Source organism: Mya arenaria, chromosome 2 (assembly GCF_026914265.1).
Source record: "Mya arenaria isolate MELC-2E11 chromosome 2, ASM2691426v1".
NCBI classification, from domain to species: Eukaryota; Metazoa; Mollusca; class Bivalvia; order Myida; family Myidae; genus Mya; species Mya arenaria.
This window is the reverse complement of record NC_069123.1, coordinates 17623788-17647975: the sequence shown is the minus strand read 5'-3', so window position 1 is coordinate 17647975 and position 24188 is coordinate 17623788. Positions and strand designations below refer to the sequence as shown.

Genomic DNA, 24188 nt, shown 5'->3' with positions numbered 1-24188 from the left:
TCATTGAAGTAATCAGTCTCAGACTTCATACATTTGATCACAGTTACAATACATTTTTTAAGGACAAGGAACATAACTCTATTTTTGTTTTAATTTAATTCAAATTCTGTGTTGACATTGCTGATGGCAAAGCTGTAGAAATTAAATTTTACTTTTATTTTTTTCAACTCTACGACATGATGTATGTTGATCAGTATTTCCCCTTGGTTAAAAGTCACAAAATAGTAAGTTTATTGTACATACTAAGTTGTGTATGACTCACAAATAGACATAGTCTAACTAAGGGGTGTGATTCGTCAAACGGGTATGATTCCACAAACAAGCATGTTTTAAAAATAGATTTCCACAAATATGATTATGTCTTTCCACAACAATGTCACTGCAGAAAAACAGATTGGTATATTTTCAGATCCCAGAATTTTTTGCTATGCACAAAACAACTCCCCCATAGCCCTTATGTCATTTACAGCCGTAAATGTCAAGAAAAGTAATTTGATAATTAGTGTGAGGTTTCATTTTGTTGTAACACAGCTCTAAGCAATGGCGGCAAGTGCGGAGTTCAATTATTAGAACTAAACTTGTAACTGTTTGTAAAATGGAAATATGGTTTCTACCAAGTCATATTTTACTGTCAATCATTGAAATCCTGGTTTCATCACATTGTAGCGTTTCTTGTCTATCATTTATTGTACATCACTTACTTAAATCCTTTGGTTATAAGATTCATACAAACCATAATCAAAATTTGATACAATCTAAGAATCTGAGTGATTCAATTTTTACTGATGTTATGTTCCAGGTACGGATGCTACAGTTAATAATTTGAATAAGACTGTTCACGACCAACTGAAGAAGCTGGATGATCTAACCAAACCATTGGTAAGATGGGTTTCATGTACTTAATGGAATGAAAAACATAGTGCAATGTCCTCATTGTTTGTAGCTTGTATATATTTTTACACTATTAGTCTTAAGACCGCAAACTCTAAAGAACTACTTCTTTTCATATCGTTTTAACCCATTTTAAGACTATCTGTGCATGCGCGCAGGTAGTCTTAAGACTGCAAACTCCAAAGAACTACTTCTATTCATGTCGTTTTAACCCATTTTTTTGTCTCAATGCACTCTATGTTTAGCAGAATGACGACAAAATCATAAAGATAGATTAGTTGTATTGCGGTCCGAGTATGAGTTCTTGCTTGTTCGGCTATTTTTTATTTTAGGAAATTTACATGGTATGTGGTTGTGTATGGTTCATTTACAATGTCCATGTAATTGCCTGTGGCATTGGACCTTAGTGATAATCTCAGTCTTGTTCGGTTTTGGGGCATTGTGCACTTAAAGAATGTTATCTTGGTTAGAGTTATCACTGGTTCTTTAACGCTAGTATATTGAGCACGCTCACACAGGGTCCCAAATCAGCGTCCCATTGGTGCTGTTAGTGGTGAGGCAGGGGATTGAACTGTTGACCCCTTGGTAGATGGTCAATTATCTTACCACTGGACTGTAAGTCAACCTCTAAGAGAGAGAGAGAGACATTATGACATCACTAAAGGTTGTCATATGTCCTCTACATTTTCAATCTTTGCGCAACCAGTAAAAAAATGCTTGGTTGCAATTTGGATACAAACAGAATACACTGCATGAAAATGCTAAAAAATTTGGCTCCCCATGACCATTTCAGCATTTAAAAAGGACTTCTTGTCTCATCATTGACCAGAGTTTACATGACAGTAAGTATATAATGTTGCAAGTGCAAGTGTCATTATTCAAACTTTTGATTAAATATTTTTTTCAGTCTGATGCATTGACAAATGCACATAATGACATTGAAGATTTGAAGCCGACATTTCAAGATATTGGAAAGTACATGTAAGTATTCATTCGGTTTTTCCTAAAAATCAGGTTTTGGTGACAATCACTTGATAATATGCCCATCAATTTCACAGTTAAAATATAGCATGCCATATAGAAAGATTCATATCATGCGGCTATCAGTTTCTGATCTGGTATCACACTAGTACCTCATGCCAAGTGCTGCTTTTCACACATATGTTTATTTCAGATTTGCGAGCCAATGACATATTTGAATTTATGAACATACTATTTTTTTCTAGAGAAATTGTTCTAAAATAATTTAACAGCTCATTGGGTTTATGTTAAGAAAATGTGCTATATAATTAATATGACTAATTAATTACATCACTTCAGTATTTATGATATAAAAACATCATTTACCTGCATATCTAGATTACCGTAATGGTTTAAATTATTAAGTAAAATCTAACCATTCAATTAGCCTCAAATGTTTCTTCTTGTTTCTTCTTATTATTATGACAAAATGTTGATTTTGTTTACTTGACAGTTGGTATTCCTGTGTGGGAATGGGCTGTGTGGTGCTGTTAGTGGTTGTCTTCTACTATATGGGCTTGTTATTTGGTTGGTGTGGGGAGAGACCCAGTCACAACGCCAACTGCTGTAACCGTGGAACCGCGGCTAATCTGCTCTGCACGTAAGCTGATTAAACTGAAAATTTGCTGTCGCCATTTACATTTTATGTATTTTGAGTTATAAATGAGTGATTAGCTGATGACCTCAAAATATGAGTGATGACATGATGATAACTTGTAATATATCTCAATACTGTTCAAAAAGTCTAATATCCCCATTATAGGAAAAAAAAATCTCATGAAATATAATGCTTTTAAAGGTGTTACTGTTTACAAAGTATTGATTTTTAGCTTGACTATTCGAAGAATAAGGAGAGCTATACTACTCACCCAAGCGTCGGCGTCGGCGTCACCCCTTGGTTAAGGTTTTGTGTACAAGCACACATAGGTAAATATCTCAGCAACTACTTGAGGTATTACATTGAGACTTGATACAATGGTACTCAACTATCCAACCTACTAAATTAATCAAGTTAGATAACTCTATGTTGCATTTAATGCAAAATAATTGCCCTTTATTATTAGACTTAGAAATTCTGGTTAAGGTTTTGCATGTAACCACTTTTAAGTCAATACCTCAGCAAATACATCATGTATTGCATTGAAACTTTACACACAGGCTCCCAACCATTTAACCTTCTTATTTAATCAAGTAAGATAACTCTAATCTTTCATATTATATCATTTTTGCCCCTTTATTATGCGACTTAGAAATTCTGGTTAAGGTCTTGCATGTAAGCACACATAGGATAATATCTCAGCAACTACTTGATGTATTGCATTGAGACTTTATACAATGGTATTCAACCACCAAACCTAATTGAATAACCAAGTTAGATAACTGTATTTTGCAAATAATGGCACTTTATTATTACACTTAAAAATTCTGGTTAAAATTTTGCATGTAACCACATTTATGTTAATACCTCAGCACATCATGTATTGCATTGAAATCTAATCTAACAGTGATCCATGCATGTTTCGCCAAAACTTTTCAATCCTTACACTGAAAAGCGGCGGAATAGTCAGGCAAGCTGTCTCTGTGACAGCTCTTGTTTCTATTTATACCATTCCAAAATTATTAAGTTTTGGAAGACAAATACCAACAGCTGTGACTAATAGCCCTGATTGAAAATATCCATGCCCAGCAATGCAGCATGCCGTAGTGTTTGTTTTTTTCAGTCCTGTAAACACATTATTGATCTTTTTTCTTGCATACTAGAAAATCCCATTTTCTTGTACCTTTCACCGAGTATCGTTTACTGATGTCATACATATTTAAGTTCAATGTCAAATTTTTACACCTCAACTACCATTCCTTAAATGAACTGCTTTTCGGCAATTGCGGTTATCATCCGATGAATGCAACATCTTCAGATATGTTCGGATCGCAATTCATCGCATAATTAACAATATACATGAACATTTTTGCCTTGTTATTGTTTGGATTGTCTCAGCAAGTCCCGTAAAATATAAATCCACATTTTAGAAAGTGTTAATTTATGGTATCTTTAATGTTTTGTTGCCATAAGTGTTTCAATTTTATGTTTTAAAGTGATTTCAAGTACACGTGGTTGATCTTTCCCGCGTTATTGTGACGTCATTTAATAAAATGTTTCCAGTTACAGTCAGGTCTTTCTATTTACAGAATGGGTAAGAAAGCATTATTGAAAGGTTTCATAAATGAAATGAAGTATTTCTTAGCAATTCTTTAATGATATAATGAACTATTGGTGTAAATATAAGTAATGAATTACGGGCTTGATGTCATTATCAGGGATATGAATGCAATTGGGCTGGTCAAAGTACGGACTCCACACACTTTGACTAGCCCAACTGTGACATACTCTGAAAATGACATCAAGCCCGCAATTTATTCCTTAAAACGTACCTCTAAAATAACATTTATAAAGAAAATTAATTGTAGAATAATATAAAGAATTATGCCGTATTAAAACGTCACACATTCCTATTCAGAAATTGCACAGTAAAAGAAATAATAGGTGTCACGTTGTTGCAATGACTCATTTGGCATGGGGGGGGTGCCAGATTGAAAAAATCAGCATGATGGAGGCCAAATTTCCTGCAAATACCTGTAAGGTGGGAAAGTGTAACTTGTCTTTAATAGAATGTCTCGTTTTTCAGAGGCATATGCTGCTCGTTCCTGTTCTGCTGGTTGCTGATGTTGATCGTAATCCTGCTGTTTTCTACGGGCGGCCTCACTTACAGCTTGTTTTGTAAATATGTTGGAAATGGACTGGAGAATGTTAATGTAAGTGGACTTTATTTAACATATATTGCTCAACTTTACTTCAATATTCTCCTATTTTGTGATCATTGATTTATCTCTGTACTGTACTATGATTTCTGATATTTCAGGTGTTTGAAAATGTATTGAGAGATGGGTTTAACTTCAATATCAACCAAGGTTTTGAAGGAATGCAAAACCTCAGTCTGTCAGGAATATTTGAGTAGGTGTTCTCCTTTAGTTTAAACTAGTTTTAAAATGATGTGAAGATTAGTTATATGTTTTATTCTGCTATATTAGTCTCATTTGAAAAATGTTCTGGGATAGTTGTGCTTCCTCTTGTGGGAAACTTGTCTGGCTTGGTGACATCAAACCAAAGCCAAATAAATTATACCAGGTCGGAGAATCGAACTGGGAACCCCAAGGTGAGATCTCATGTGAGCAAACCACACATCCAACCAGACAACCATGTTTTGTATTACAGAATAACTATAGTACTAGAACTCTAAGTCTGAAAGTGATCATATGGCATATATTGGTTCTGTGTTAGAAAAATGTTCAGAGTGTTAAATTAGTAACAAGACTAAATTTTATCAAGTGAAACACGCATACACCGACTTATGCTTGGAAACTGAAAACTGGCCTAAGCAAAATGAAATTGTATTAAAAAAGTCTTATGATACCATAAAACAAAACAAAAACTGAAAAGGCTATTAAATCTTGTTTGTCTATTGTGTTTGATAAATTTAAAGGGGCATAGTAAAAGTAGATTTCTTTTAGGTTTCTGGTATTGTTTTTTTATGCATGTGTTTCCTCTTCATTTATCAACAAATAGATATATCATGTCAAAAACCTTTGACTTCAGAAAGTGCAAAAACAACAAAGCAATCTACGAGGCCGTCAATCTGAAATACATTTTAGATATTGATGATGTGGTCAATATTTCGGTGAGACATTGCAGCACTTTTCTCAATATTGTAAAGATTTGAAGTTTATTTATTTCAAATATGAACTATTTAGTATTATATATTTATTGACACCAATAATTGCATGAATATGTACAAGGTTTTGTCATCCAATTGATGTCATTTTATAGTAAAATTGTGTGCCTGCTTAAAATAAATTTCAAACATTATTTTTTTTATAGAATTATCTATGTAAAGGAATAGAATTTAGAAATATAATACAAACATGTGCACAAGAGCATGCACACGCCATCATGCACCCAGATGCACAGACAGGGCAAGAGCATGCACACACCATCATATACACAGATGCACAGACAAGACAAGAGCATCCACACACCATCATGCGCACAGAGACACAGACAGGGCAATAGCATGCACACACAATCATGCACATGGATGCACAGACAGGGCAATAGCATGCACACACAATCATGCACATGGATGCACAGACAGGGCAATAGCATGCACACACAATCATGCACATGGATGCACAGACAGGGCAATAGCATGCACACACAATCATGCACATGGATGCACAGACAGGGCAATGCACATACACATACACCATCATACACACAGATGCACAGACAGGGCAAGAGAATGCACATACACATACACCATCATACACATAGATGCACAGACAGGGCAAGAGAATGCACATACACCATCATACACACAGATGCACAGACAGGGCAAGAGCATGCACATACACATACACCATCATACACATAGATGCACAGACAGGGCAAGAGCATGCACATACACATACACCATCATACACACAGATGCACAGACAGGGCAAGAGAATGCACATACACATACACCATCATACACACAGATGCACAGACAGGGCAAGAGCATGCACATACACATACACCATCATACACACAGATGCACAGACAGGGCAAGAGCATGCACACACACATACACCATCATACACACAGATGCACAGACAGGGCAAGAGCATGCACATACACATACACCACCATACACACAGATGCATAGACAGGGCAAGAGCATGCAGACACCACCATACACACAGATGCATAGACAGGGCAAGAGCATGCACACACCACCATACACACAGATGCATAGACAGGGCAAGAGCATGCACACACCACCATACACACAGATGCATAGACAGGGCAATAGCATGCACACACCACCATACACACAGATGCATAGACAGGGCAAGAGCATGTACACACCACCATACACACAGATGCATAGACAGGGCAAGAGGATGCACACACCACCATACACACAGATGCATAGACAGGGCAAGAGCATGTACACACCACCATACACACAGATGCATAGACAGGGCAAGAGCATGCAGACACCACCATACACACAGATGCATAGACAGGGCAAGAGCATGCAGACACCACCATACACACAGATGCATAGACAGGGCAAGAGCATGCACACACCACCATACACACAGATGCATAGACAGGGCAATAGCATGCACACACCACCATACACACAGAGGCACAGACAGGGCAATAGCATGTACACACCACCATACACACAGATGTACAGACAGGGCAATAGCATGTACACACCACCATACACACAGATGTACAGACAGGGCAAGAGCATGCACACACCACCATACACACAGATGCATAGACAGGGCAAGAGCATGCACACACCACCATACACACAGATGCATAGACAGGGCAATAGCATGCACACACCACCATACACACAGATGTACAGACAGGGCAATAGCATGCACACACCACCATACACACAGAGGCACAGACAGGGCAATAGCATGCACACACCACCATACACACAGATGTACAGACAGGGCAATAGCATGCACACACCACCATACACACAGAGGCACAGACAGGGCAATAGCATGCACACACCACCATACACACAGAGGCACAGACAGGGCAATAGCATGCACACACCACCATACACACAGAGGCACAGACAGGGCAATAGCATGCACACACCACCATACACACAGATGTACAGACAGGGCAAGAGCATGCAGACACCATCATACACACAGATGCATAGACAGGGCAATAGCATGCACACACCACCATACACACAGAGGCACAGACAGGGCAATAGCATGCACACACCACCATACACACAGAGGCACAGACAGGGAATTAGCATGCACACACCACCATACACACAGATGTACAGACAGGGCAAGAGCACACACACACCATCATGCACACAGATGTCAGAAAGGGCAAGAGCATGCACATACCACCATACACACAGATGTACAGACAGGGCAAGAGAATGCACATACACATACACCATCATACACACAGATGCACAGACAGGGCAAGAGGATGCACATACACATACACCATCATACACACAGATGCACAGACAGGGCAAGAGCATGCACATACACCATCATACACACAGATGCATAGACAGGGCAAGAGCATGCAGACACCATCATACACACAGATGCATAGACAGGGCAAGAGCATGCACACACCATCATACACACAGAGGCATAGACAGGGCAAGAGCATGCACACACCACCATACATACAGATGCATAGACAGGGCAAGAGCATGCAGACACCATCATACACACAGATGCACAGACAGGGCAAGAGCATGCACACACCATCATACACACAGATGCATAGACAGGGCAAGAGCATGCAGACACCATCATACACACAGATGCATAGACAGGGCAAGAGCATGTACACACCATCATACACACAGATGCATAGACAGGGCAAGAGCATGCAGACACCATCATACACACAGATGCATAGACAGGGCAAGAGCATGCAGACACCATCATACACACAGATGCACAGACAGGGCAAGAGCATGCACACACCACCATACACACAGAGGCACAGACAGGGCAATAGCATGCACACACCACCATACACACAGATGCACAGACAGGGCAAGAGCACGCACACACCACCATACACACAGAGGCACAGACAGGGCAATAGCATGCACACACCATCATACACACAGATGCATAGACAGGGCAATAGCATGCAGACACCATCATACACACAGATGCATAGACAGGGCAATAGCATGCACACACCACCATACACACAGAGGCACAGACAGGGCAATAGCATGCACATACACCATCATACACACAGATGCACAGACAGGGCAAGAGAATGCAGACACCATCATACACACAGATGCATAGACAGGGCAATAGCATGCACACACCATCATACACACAGAGGCACAGACAGGGCAATAGCATGCACACACCACCATACACACAGATGTACAGACAGGGCAATAGCACGCACACACCATCATGCACACAGATGTCAGAAAGGGCAAGAGCATGCACATACCACCATACACACAGATGTACAGACAGGGCAAGAGCATGCACACACCACCATACACACAGATGTACAGACAGGGCAATAGCATGCACACACCACCATACACACAGATGTACAGACAGGGCAAGAGCATGCACACACCATCATACACACAGAGGCACAGACAGGGCAAGAGCATGCACACACCACCATACACACAGAGGCACAGACAGGGAAAGAGCATGCACACACCACCATACACACAGAGGCACAGACAGGGCAAGAGCATGCACACACCACCATACACACAGATGCACAGACAGGGCAATAGCATGCACACACCATTGCACACACAGAGGCACAGACAGGGCAATAGCATGCACACTCCATTGTACACACAGAGGCATAGACAGGGCAAGAGCATGCACACACCATCATACACACCATACACATAGATGCACATACAGGGCAAGAGCATGCACACATCACCATACACACAGAGGCACAGACAGGGCAAGAGCATGCACACACCACCATACACATAGATGTACAGACAGGGCAAGAGCATGCACACACCATCATACACACAGATGTACAGACAGGGCAAGAGCATGCACACACCATCATACACACAGAGGCACAGACAGGGCAAAAGCATGCACACACCACCATACACACAGAGGAACAGACAGGGCAAGAGCATACACACACCACCATACACACAGAGGCACAGACAGGGCAAGAGCATGCACACACCACCATACACACAGATGCACAGACAGGGCAATAGCATGCACACACAATCATGCACATGGATGCACAGACAGGGCAATAGCATGCACACACAATCATGCACATGGATGCACAGACAGGGCAATAGCATGCACAAACAATCATGCACATGGATGCACAGACAGGGCAATAGCATGCACACACAATCATGCACATGGATGCACAGACAGGGCAATAGCATGCACATACACCATCATACACACAGATGCACAGACAGGGCAAGAGAATGCACATACACATACACCATCATACACACAGATGCATAGACAGGGCAAGAGCATGCAGACACCACCATACACACAGAGGCACAGACAGGGCAATAGCATGCACACACCACCATACACACAGATGTACAGACAGGGCAATAGCACGCACACACCATCATGCACACAGATGTCAGAAAGGGCAAGAGCATGCACATACCACCATACACACAGATGTACAGACAGGGCAAGAGCATGCACACACCACCATACACACAGATGTACAGACAGGGCAAGAGCATGCACACACCACCATACACACAGATGTACAGACAGGGCAATAGCATGTACACACCACCATACACACAGATGTACAGACAGGGCAAGAGCATGCACATACCACCATACACACAGATGTACAGACAGGGCAATAGCATGCACACACCACCATACACACAGATGTACAGACAGGGCAAGAGCATGCACACACCATCATACACACAGAGGCACAGACAGGGCAAGAGCATGCACACACCACCATACACACAGAGGCACAGACAGGGCAAGAGCATGCACACACCACCATACACACAGAGGCACAGACAGGGCAAGAGCATGCACACACCACCATACACACAGATGCACAGACAGGGCAATAGCATGCACACACCATTGCACAAACAGAGGCACAGACAGGGCAATAGCATGCACACTCCATTGTACACACAGAGGCATAGACAGGGCAAGAGCATGCACACACCATCATACACACCATACACATAGATGCACATACAGGGCAAGAGCATGCACACATCACCATACACACAGAGGCACAGACAGGGCAAGAGCATGCACACACCACCATACACATAGATGTACAGACAGGGCAAGAGCATGCACACACCATCATACACACAGATGTACAGACAGGGCAAGAGCATGCACACACCATCATACACACAGAGGCACAGACAGGGCAAGAGCATGCACACACCACCATACACACAGAGGCACAGACAGGGCAAGAGCATGCACACACCACCATACACACAGAGGCACAGACAGAGCAAGAGCATGCACACACCACCATACACACAGATGCACAGACAGGGCAATAGCATGCACACACCATTGCACACACAGAGGCACAGACAGGGCAATAGCATGCACACTCCATTGTACACACAGAGGCATAGACAGGGCAAGAGCATGCACACACCATCATACACACCATACACATAGATGCACATACAGGGCAAGAGCATGCACACATCACCATACACACAGAGGCACAGACAGGGCAAGAGCATGCACACACCACCATACACATAGATGTACAGACAGGGCAAGAGCATGCACATACCACCATACACACAGATGTACAGACAGGGCAAGAGCATGCACACACCACCATACACACAGATGTACAGACAGGGCAAGAGCATGCACACACCACCATACACACAGATGTACAGACAGGGCAAGAGCATGCACACACCATTGTACACACAGATGTACAGACAGGGCAAGAGCATGCACACACCACCATACACACAGATGTACAGACAGGGCAAGAGCATGCACACACCACCATACACACAGATGTACAGACAGGGCAAGAGCATGCACATACCGCCATACACACAGATGTACAGACAGGGCAAGAGCATGCACACACCACCATACACACAGATGTACAGACAGGGCAAGAGCATGCACACACCATTGTACACACAGATGTACAAACAGGGCAATAGCATGCACACACCACCAAACACAGATGCACAGACAGGGCAATAGCATGCACACACCATCATACACACAGATGTACAGACAGAGCAATAGCACGCACACACCATCATACACACAGATGTACAGACAGGGCAAGAGCATGCACACACCATCATACATACAGATGTACAGACAGGGCAATAGCATGCACACACCATCATGCACACAGATGTACAGACAGGGAAAGAGCATGCACACACCACCATACACACAGATGTACAGACAGGGCAAGAGCATGCACACACCATCATACATACAGATGTACAGACAGGGCAAGAGCATGCACACACCATCATACACACAGATGTACAGACAGGGCAAGAGCATGCACACACCATCATACACATAGATGTACAGAAGGGCCACCATACATACAGATGTACAGACAGGGCAATAGCATGCACACACCATCATGCACACAGATGCACAGACAGGGCAAGAGCATGCACATACCACCATACACACAGATGTACAGACAGGGCAAGAGCATGCACACACCACCATACACACAGATGTACAGACAGGGCAAGAGCATGCACATACCATTGTACACACAGATGTACAAACAGGGCAATAGCATGCACACACCACCAAACACAGATGCACAGACAGGGCAATAGCATGCACACACCATCATACACACAGATGTGCAGACAGGGCAATAGCATGCACACACCATCATACATACAGATGTACAGACAGGGCAAGAGCATGCACACACCACCATACATACAGATGTACAGACAGGGCAATAGCATGCACACACCATCATACACACAGATGCACAGACAGGGCAAGAGCATGCACACACCACCATACATACAGATGTACAGACAGGGCAAGAGCATGCACACACCACCTTACATACAGATGTACAGACAGGGCAAGAGCATGTACACACCATTATGCACACAGATGCACAGACAGAACAAGAGCATGCAGACACCATCATACATACAGATGTACAGACAGGGCAAGAGCATGCACACACCACCATACATACAGATGTACAGACAGGGCAATAGCATGCACACACCATCATGCACACAGAGGCACAGACAGGGCAAGAGCATGCACACACCACCATACACACAGATGAACAGACAGGGCAATAGCATGCACACACCATCATACACACAGAGGCACAAACAGGGCAAGAGCATGGGCACACCACCTTACATACAGATGTACAGACAGGGCAAGAGCATGCACACACCATCATGCACACACCATCATGCACACAGATGCACAGACAGGGCAAGAGCATGCACACACCATCATACACACAGAGGCATAGACAGGGCAAGAGCATGCACACACCATCATACACACCATACACATAGATGCACATACAGGGCAAGAGCATGCACACATCACCATACACACAGAGGCACAGACAGGACAAGAGCATGCACACACCACCATACACACAGATGTACAGACAGGGCAAGAGCATGCACATACCACCATACACACAGATGTACAGACAGGGCAAGAGCATGCACACACCACCATACACACAGATGTACAGACAGGGCAAGAGCATGCACACACCACCATACACACAGATGTACAGACAGGGCAAGAGCATGCACACACCATTGTACACACAGATGTACAGACAGGGCAAGAGCATGCACACACCACCATACACACAGATGTACAGACAGGGCAAGAGCATGCACACACCACCATACACACAGATGTACAGACAGGGCAAGAGCATGCACACACCACCATACACACAGATCTACAGACAGGGCAAGAGCATGCACACACCATTGTACACACAGATGTACAAACAGGGCAATAGCATGCACACACCACCAAACACAGATGCACAGACAGGGCAATAGCATGCACACACCATCATACACACAGATGTACAGACAGAGCAATAGCACGCACACACCATCATACACACATATGTACAGACAGGGCAAGAGCATGCACACACCATCATACATACAGATGTACAGACAGGGCAATAGCATGCACACACCATCATGCACACAGATGTACAGACAGGGCAAGAGCATGCACACACCACCATACACACAGATGTACAGACAGGGCAAGAGCATGCACACACCATCATACACACAGATGTACAGACAGGGCAAGAGCATGCACACACCATCATACACACAGATGTACAGACAGGGCAAGAGCATGCACACACCATCATACACATAGATGTACAGACAGGGCCACCATACATACAGATGTACAGACAGGGCAATAGCATGCACACACCATCATGCACACAGATGCACAGACAGGGCAAGAGCATGCACACACCACCATACACACAGATGTACAGACAGGGCAAGAGCATGCACACACCACCATACACACAGATGTACAGACAGGGCAAGAGCATGCACACACCATTGTACACACAGATGTACAAACAGGGCAATAGCATGCACACACCACCAAACACAGATGCACAGACAGGGCAATAGCATGCACACACCATCATACACACAGATGTACAGACAGGGCAATAGCATGCACACACCATCATACATACAGATGTACAGACAGGGCAAGAGCATGCACACACCACCATACATACAGATGTACAGACAGGGCAATAGCATGCACACACCATCATGCACACAGATGCACAGACAGGGCAAGAGCATGCACACACCACCATACATACAGATGTACAGACAGGGCAAGAGCATGCACACACCACCTTACATACAGATGCACAGACAGGGCAAGAGCATGTACACACCATTATGCACACAGATGCACAGACAGAACAAGAGCATGCAGACACCATCATACATACAGATGTACAGACAGGGCAAGAGCATGCACACACCACCATACATACAGATGTACAGACAGGGCAATAGCATGCACACACCATCATGCACACAGAGGCACAGACAGGGCAAGAGCATGCACACACCACCATACACACAGATGTACAGACAGGGCAATAGCACGCACACACCATCATACACACAGAGGCACAAACAGGGCAAGAGCATGGGCACACCACCTTACATACAGATGTACAGACAGGGCAAGAGCATGCACACACCATCATGCACACACCATCATGCACACAGATGCACAGACAGGGCAAGAGCATGCACACACCATCACACACACAGAGGCACAAACAGGGTAGTTATGAGTTTTGGTGTTTACCTTGCTTTGTTTTTGCAGGATATTGTTCAAGATGTTAACAAAATCAAGAATCAGAATTTAAGCCTGCCCGATATTACCCTTCTCTCCAATGATTTAAAAACGCAACTGGAAAAATTTCGCAATGCTCAACTAGAAAATGTTGACTATTCTGAGTACCAGGTTGAGGTACAGTATATATTTTTATTTCCAATGGTTTTTAAAAAAATCTATATCTTTTATAACCATATATGGCTTTCCTTGATGGCTGTGACAGATTTTGCTAGAGGTGGGTCTTAGTCTCAAGTAGAGAAGTGGCAGGTTATTTTTAAATTTAATATGCACGTAAAAAGATATTAAAAGTACACAATTCACATGAAATATTGCCTGTAAAAATAAACAGGCAACCATGGTCATGCAGCAAGCAAAGCAGGAAAGATGAAATTTAAATCTTAATCTATTTCAGCTTGATAAACCACTACTGAAAGAGGTGGATTTGCCCAAACTCATCGAGAAACTAAGAAATGCTTCAATCGTCTTCTCTAAACCAGACCTAAGTGTAAGCTTGAATTTGGTTATAAAAATTAATACAGGTATTAAATTCTAAGAAAAAAACCTCCTAGATTTAACAAAGTGTTTGCTTGAAAATAAAAAATAACTTAGCCTTGGTTCCCATCAAAAAAGATGTCTTACACTAGGTTGTAAGGAAGCTAACAGTAGGAAGTATTGAAAACTTGTCTGTTTACAAATTAAAAAATGGAGTGATTGTGATAGCCTTGGTGTCATGTTGACATAGTCCTGTGAAAACTTTAACAATTGCCATGAAGAAAACCCCTTTAAGATATTCAAGTGAAATTTGATGAAAAACATTGTGCCAGAGACAAACCACCCATGTTTAGCAAGACCCATAACTCAGGCTTAAGTCATTTTCAAATTATGGTTCTTTTGTGAATGAAAACGCAGACAATCGTTGCAGAAGGTTTGCTTCATGGCATTCCTTTACAATGAATTTACCTGAATCCTTACAGTAGAACTGTCTCTAACATTCATTGCTGATTGTTGTTGATGTCGCAAATAAAAAACAAATTCTTTGGATATATTTTCATATTTTTTGTGAAGCATTTGTTCAATTGCTCATGACTTTGTTTAAGTTAATAACCTGTTATTTGGCATTGTGGTTAACCTTGCAAGGTTGATATGTTTTATGATGACTTTGTGTACACAAGCAGAGATGAAAAGTTGTCTCAAAATGTGTAAGAAGTGATGGAGATCACAAGTGTGCCAGGAAACTTGTAAAGTAGTTAAGATTTAAAAGTTAACAAACATGACATGAACAGTTTTATTAAAAACTTTTACAATGTTCTGAACAATCGGCGAAATGTGTCTCAAAAGCAGGCAATGAAAGCTTTGTTGAAGTATTTTTTTTACATACCAAAACATGGATAAAAAATCTGGATATAACAATTGGTCAAATTTTGCTGACACTAACATTATGGTACATCATAAGGAAACTTGCATAATTTATTTAACATGCATGTTAATTTCAGGATTCTGCAAATCAATTGAAAAGCCTACAGGACAAGGAGCTAGCAGCAGTTAAAAATGAAACGGTACCGGTTTGACATATTTCTTAATTGAAATGTTAAAACAAAGACGAACAAAATCGTTTTTACATCTACTATAAAGAAGCCATCAATTTGATTTGATTTCTGATTAAAAACTGCTACCGGGTAGTCTCTCAAATCCAATTAGTGTATTCCAGAATTACCAAACTGATTGCACATATATTATTGTTTTGTAATTGTGTTGAAAATGATGTCTAATGGAATGATTATATTTTTCAAAATTGACAAACCTTTTTTCTGGTAATTAATCAGTCAGCTGTTATTGATTTTTATCAGGTGAATTGGTAGGTTGAAACAGAGACTGGACCAGTAGATAACACATGATTTTGAACACTAAGAAGTTTTATGTTTGTTATCATGCATTTATGAAATTGGTCCCCCCGACAAATTCAATTTGATCAATGCATATTAACAAACACTGACCTATACATAATAAATTAATTAACTTCAATGCGCTAGCATTAAGCTTTATATGTTTTGCAATAATATTAAAAACAAAATGTGAACTAATATTAAAGATGGTTTTTAGAAAGTTTGATTGATAATGTGTTATCTTACATAAATATGCTTTTCGTTTATAAAGGGAGTATGGTAGTTGTACTTTATTTTTCATTGTTAGCGATTTAAAGTTTTGAAATAATTAATCTTCATAATTTTTTTCAGACAAATGATAAATTTTGACATATTTTGAGATTACTTAGTCTTTGTTTTTTTCCAAACTTGCAACAACAAGAACCTTGAATGAAAAACATTCCTGCAAACTGTTTCTCTAATAAGTTTTCTTCAATGTTAACAGTGCATTGTAAAATTTGCATGCACATTAGTTTTACTCTTCCATTTAAACAGAAATACAAACTCTATCAAAGTATGATTTGTACTATAAAAGGTTTCCTTGTTCCAGGTGAAACTTAAATCCTCAATCCAAGAATTACAACGACAGAATGGATCATCTGTAAGTTGTTGGTGTTGTTGCTGTCTCCATTTTCAGTTCAAATTGTTTTAGAATGTCTGCCATCATGTCCAATTGTATTGGCTGTTGTATCAATAATGATAAAAAATGTTATGATAAAACTTTGGAACCTCAGACACTTTCTACATAAAATTGCCTTATTATTATGACAATGAAAATGAACTGCAATAATCTTCTTGAGTACATATTCAATAAACTAAGTTTTCTGCATGTGGTCCAATATTGTACAGTCTTCAAAATATGGAATCACTTGTTGAATTTAACATCTAAAATATAATCTCAACTAATATAGGTTATATATGAATTGATTTTTATCAAATTTAATATTGTTCCCCACCCCCATGGTCATAATTATAGTTTTACTTAGTTGTATCAACCTAATTACTAGTTAAATGTTATGTGACGCTTAACACTGCTTTACACGTGTGAAAATCAAAACACGTGGTTAAGCTATCAAAAGCATATATTAATATTATACATGTAGCCGTTTAATTGATATTACCAAGAGTTGTTATAACATATACATGTAGAAATAACAGTTTTAAGTGATAGACAATTGAAAATAGCAATTCAATTAATGTAGATTTTTGTTTTATTTCATACAACTATGTATACTTACTGATGAAGATTTAATAAATAAAGAGTTTAAGTCCTTAAATCTTAAAGGGATGTATGGAATATGCAACAGTATGTTTTCATTTTTTTAAAAGTAAAGATGGTTCGTGGATGCTGAAAATTACAAAAAGACAAATTTGTAGCGTAAGCATGAATTAAGGTAACGGTAACAAACAAAAATCATACTCTTAAATTTCTTAAAAATAAGCATTGAATAGGCAAATCAATAGTGTCCGAGGTCCTTTAAACTTTAGTCAATATCATCAACAAAAATAAATTTATTTATTAAATTGTGCATCTTACGTACGGTACATTTGGGGTTTTAATTGACTTTTTTTCTCTTGCAGGTCGATCAACTGATATCCCAAATCAATGCTTCACAAAACTCTTACAACACAAATAAAACAACTATTGCAAAGGAGGTAGGTTTTTATTATGGAAGGTATGAGGCATTGCTGGAATTGAATCTACAATTTACAAGACTTTGTTGTTAAAGAGAAGTAAATTACCATTAAATAATATAATTAGGGTTCCAGTAGCCTATTTTGATCATAATCTAACATTTCCAGCAATGAAATATTCTATCAGCCCTTAATTAAAACCCTGCTAAATTGTTAAGAAATGCAATTTTACAAATTAACAGGAATAAGACTTCTTTTTTTTACCTTCCTGTTCTAACTATAACATATAAAATTTTGAATATAATCCATAAACTAATGGCTTTAGGTTTTAGTATAAATCAAAGTCGATATTTACTCCCAAGCATAGGTTAGTGACAAGCATTTCTTGTTTTTGCAATTCCAACCACTTTATAGGACAATAATCGTGGAGACCATTTCTGGGAAAGAATAACACCTACATAATTTTTTTCACATTTTTACCTTAAATATTAAATAGATATATTCTTGTATGTTTATAATTTCAGCAACTGGGTAATGCCGTGGTTGCCATTGTTGATATTGTGAATGGCACATTTGAAACGGTCAAAGACTTTGTAAGTATAAGAGATCTTGGTACATGTACATTCAAAGAATAAGGAGAGCTATACTACTCACCCTGGCGTCCGCGTTGGCATCAGACCTTGGTTAAGGTTTTGCATGTAAGCACATTTGAGTCGCTATCTCAGTAAATACATCATGTATTGCATTGAAACTTTAGATATGTATTCCAAACTATCTAACCTACTCAATTAATGAAGTTAGATAACACTTATTTGAATTTAAAGCAAATGGGCCTTTATTATTTGACATAGAAATTCTGGTTAAGGTTTTGCATGTAAGCACACATAGGTTAATATCTCAACAACTACTTGATGTATTATATTTAGACTTTATACAATGGTACTTAACCATCCAACCTTCCTAATAAACCAAGTTACGTAACTCTAGTTTGCATTTAATGCAAATTATGACCCTTTATTATTCTACTTTGAAAATCTGGTTAAGGTTTTGCGTGCAAGCAAACATTGATTAATATCTCAGCAATTACTTGATGCATTGCATTGAGACTTTATATAATGGTACTCAACCATCCAGTCTACTAAATTAACCAAGTAAGATAACTCTAGTTTGCATAAAATTCAAATTATGGCCCTTTTTTATTCAACATAGAAATTCAAATATATCATGTATTGCATTGAAACTTTATATACAGGTTCCCAACCATTCAACCTTCTTAATTTAACAGGAAAGATAACTCTATCTTTTATATTATATAATTTTTTCCCCTTTATTATGTGACTAAGAAGTTATGGTTAAGGTTTTGCATGTTAGCACACATAGGTTAATATCTCATCAACTACTTCATGTATTGCATTGAGACTTTATACAATGGTACTGAACAACCCAACCTACTTGAATAACTAAGTTAGATAACTGTATTTTGCAAATAATGGCCCTTTATTATTGGACTTAGAAACTCTGGTTAAAATTTTGCATGTAACCATATTCATGTTTATATCTCAGCAAATACATCATGTATTGCATTGAAATCTAATCTAATTTTACAGTGATCCATTTTTCGCCAAAACTTTTCAATCCTTACACTGAAAAGCGGCGTAATAGTCGAGCGCGCTGTCTTTGTGACAGCTCTTGTTATATTTTGGCCAATTTTTCAAAGTTCAATTACTTAATCGACTGAAAGCAACAGGAAAGTGAATATTTTGCTAGGTTTTTAATTTATAACATTCCAAAAATAATACTAAATTGTGAACATTCATAATGCTTTAAAATAAGAAGGCACAGGAGTAATCAGTCTTTGGCTCATGATAAATACCCTGCTGATAAGCATTTGCTAATCCTGATTGTACACTTTGTTTCAGGTAAAGTATGAAATGGGCAAGTGTAGGCCCCTGTATGATGACGCCAGTCAGTTGGTTGATGCCGTCTGTCTCTACACCGTTGACCCTCTAGTAAGTTTGTTCATGGATCATCTTAAGATTCTTAACCAACTTACTCTGAGAATATTATTTTATGATGAATATTTTAAATCATAGGCTTTATTCATTCATATTGGTATGTATATTTGATGGTATTTTTGGCCCAATTGGATCCTTTTATTACTTTTGGTTTAAGCAGTGTCGAATTAGGCACTCAGAATTGACATGATTAAAGCCACAATAGCTAAATATTGACATTTATTTGCTAATGGTAAGATACTTTTGATGTTTCATCTTATGAATCAGAAATGTGAATATGCATAAGCTGTGAATATATTTTATAGCAAATGAACAAACAAACAGTTTTGAGATCTGCTATGTAGATGTTATAAACTGCCATTTACTTTTATAATTGCTAAATAAACATCAGCAAAGCTCTTGAGTGCCAATTGTACCATGAATCCTTGGATGCAGAGTCCGATGTGTTGACCACTGAGCCATCTTCACCTATATCAAACTTAATTTACTAGTGAATAAATTATTATAAATTATTTTCAGAATGCCATCTGGTTTGGTCTCGGATGGTGCCTATTCTTTTACATTCCATGCTTCATTTTCGCCGCCATTCTTGCTGGCCTTTACAAGAGGCAAGAGCCCTATGAGAAAGACATGCCGTTTGACGAGTAAGGTTTTTGTTATACTGGTAGTATGTCACGTAATAAGACACAAACTAATTCAAAAAAATATTTCAACTGAAAAGATAAGTAAATAGCTCAACTGATGTTATGCATTTGCAAATTGTCTCTTTTTGACATAAATGGCATTAACTATTTAAACTAGAAATGTGTCCATAGGACACGGATGCCCCCACTTCGGTTTTTTGTCACAGAAAATAAGCCATAATGATTTTTGAAGTATTTTTGGCAAAAAAGGGCCGTAACTCCTAAATGACTAAAGCGATTTCCATGACTATCGAACTTGATCAAGATATTATGGTCACAAACATGTGTTTAAAGTTTGGTGAGGATTGGACAAACAGTTTTCAAGAATTAGATCGGAAACAATCTTCGGGACGTATTTTTCAAGTCTTTTTTTGCAAATAAAGGGCCGTAACTCCTAAATGACAAAAGCGATTTCCATGGCTATCGAACTTGATCAAGATATTATGGTCACAATCATGTATGTAAAGTTTGGTGAGGATTGGACACATACTTTTCAAGAATTAGATTGGAAACATATATTTTTGAAGTATTTTTGGCAAAAAAGGGCCGTAACTCCTAAATGACTAAAGCGATTTCCATGACTATCGAACTTGATCAAGATATTATGGTCACAAACATGTGTTTAAAGTTTGGTGAGGATTGGACAAACGGTTTTCAAGAATTAGATCGGAAACAATCTTCGGGACGTACGTACGGACAGACGTACGGACAGACGTACGTACGGACAAGGGCAACCCTATATGCCGCCACTTTGTGGGGGCATAAAAATAACCTTTGCAGGTCAATTGAAAAATCAGCACACAGAACATGTAAAAGAAACATCTTCATTTTATATTTTCTGTAGTTTCTGAATAAAGAAGAAATAAATGAAATTTTATGGAAAGACGTCAAATCATTTATAGACTTCGGCAATTAAAATATTATTTAGATGTCACCTAAATAGCCGTTAGGGTATCTCCTATGGGCATTGTTTATTATTTTAACCAATCATTTCACTGGATTTCATCACGTGACACGCCTAAACTAATGATATTGGTCGTAGCCATTCCCAGATATTTTTCGGCGTGGGCAATTTCCTCGCCAAACTTCATAGATTTTTATTTACAAATAAAAAAGGGCATTTATTAAAAATGCCATAAAAGTGTTATAAACATTTATAATAAAAATGCTGACAGCCAATTGCTAAATTTCAGAATTCAACAGCCATACAATGGCTACGCTCGCAATGATGAGCAAATGCAGCTGACCAGGTGAGATTATTTATACAGGAAGTTAACATGTATACTATGCATTATGGGATAGGAATGATTGCATTCTGGGTATGATGTACCATTTGGGTCAATATGACAGCTGATGTGCCAAATTCTGCATACACAAACAAATTAAATTTTCGAGTAGGACTTTTGCATTTGTCTTTTCAAAGAAGGTATATTCTAAACAAATATTTTGACTAGTCATTTTAACCAAGTGAATGTTTTATTTGAATTCTTACAATTAATTAACAATATTTTTTAGTAAATTAAATGAATTGCACATGATTGTTTGTAGAAACTTTAAAGATACAAATAACATGAATGTTTATATGTGTCAAATGATTGTATTTAGATAACCAAAATGGAACATGATATTTTTGAATGTGGTGGGGATTTAATTATTCAGCATTGCACAAATTGATGATTGCATGAGAAAAAGGTGTTATAATATATATATATATATATATATATATTAATTAAAATCAGGTAAATGTTGAATTTTAAACTTCATTGGAATTGAAAGGAAAGGAATTTATGATAATTTATTATTTTAGTTTGTCCTTCTGTAAATGTTTTTATTACCTTTTAAAGAGACTATACACCAGACTGACACCAAAAAAAGTTTTTTCTGTAACAAATCTCAGGACAATTATTTAATAAAATGATTAACTCTTTGATATCATAATTAAAAAAACAACAACAAAATGTAAAAAAAAAATCGCTATTTCATCATACTGTGTATAGCCCCTTTAATACTTAAAGTCTGGTTTAGTGCACATGCTATCAAAAGTCATTGATTTACTAACATCAACATATGTTTAGTTTATTAAAGTTCACAGATATGTTTTGACTTGTATATTGTATGTTACCTGCACAGTTTTGCTTGTGGTGTTTGAATGTACGTTGCATCATAATTATCAACCATTGAAAATGCAAAAAAACTTCATCCAAATCATTTCCCCATGTTTAAAGACATCCAATATGGAAGGAATTATATTTTTTGTTGTAAATTCTTCTATTTTGACCATTTTTCATTTTTGGAGATGACATTTTCTCTAAAACCAATGGCTTGGGCTTATTTATATAATCAAAGCGCTTAAAGCGTTGAAAGCCTTTTGGCCTGCTACGTTTTGTGAGTAGTCATATAATTTTAAACAAATTAACATAGATCTAAAGATCGTATATGCATGCTGATGAATTCCTTTGCAAATAGATTTTTAAGGCTGATACTCCATTTAATCAAAACCATGTAGTATGAGTCACTTGGAATACTCATTTAATATGCGGAATACCCAAATTATTACTAAGGTATGATGTAATACTCAAATGCATATGAAACTTTATCAGGAAATTTGGTTTCATTTACGATGCACTGCAAACGATAAAGCATTTAGGCATTTCTTATTTAAAATCTACTCTACACTTCAAACATGACTGAGTCTTATTTAATTTACTTCATGTACCAAGCGGCCTACAGCCTAAAAATTATATTACCGGTATGCTAACTGCCAATGAAGGAGCAACAAGACTGTTAGGAGATATAAGCGTATTCAGGGAATATCTCTGGCAGATATTTCTGCGATGAAAAACCCTTACCCTATAAATTATTAGGTAACCTACATTTTTTAGGAAATAAAAGGATAAATGTATTAAGGCCACACCAATTAACTTCTTCTGAGTTGGAGATTGGGTTTGGCCAAGAAAATAAGT

General features: G+C 38.7%; 1 protein-coding gene across 4 annotated transcripts in view; it reads left to right on the top strand.

The window, feature by feature from the left end:
* LOC128202882 (prominin-1-A-like) overlaps positions 1-24188 on the top strand; it is a 46678-nt gene that overhangs the window by 15666 nt on the left and 6824 nt on the right. For all 4 annotated transcript variants that reach the window (XM_052904076.1, XM_052904068.1, XM_052904054.1 and 1 more), the window contains exons 10-24: positions 800-879; positions 1799-1872; positions 2366-2512; positions 4596-4722; positions 4830-4921; positions 5564-5645; positions 14959-15105; positions 15383-15475; positions 16464-16526; positions 17443-17493; positions 18474-18548; positions 19052-19120; positions 20447-20536; positions 21062-21186; positions 22419-22475. In XM_052904076.1, the coding sequence (XP_052760036.1) occupies positions 800-879; positions 1799-1872; positions 2366-2512; positions 4596-4722; positions 4830-4921; positions 5564-5645; positions 14959-15105; positions 15383-15475; positions 16464-16526; positions 17443-17493; positions 18474-18548; positions 19052-19120; positions 20447-20536; positions 21062-21186; positions 22419-22475 (1372 nt within the window). The remainder of the gene's footprint in view (positions 1-799; positions 880-1798; positions 1873-2365; positions 2513-4595; positions 4723-4829; positions 4922-5563; positions 5646-14958; positions 15106-15382; positions 15476-16463; positions 16527-17442; positions 17494-18473; positions 18549-19051; positions 19121-20446; positions 20537-21061; positions 21187-22418; positions 22476-24188) is intronic.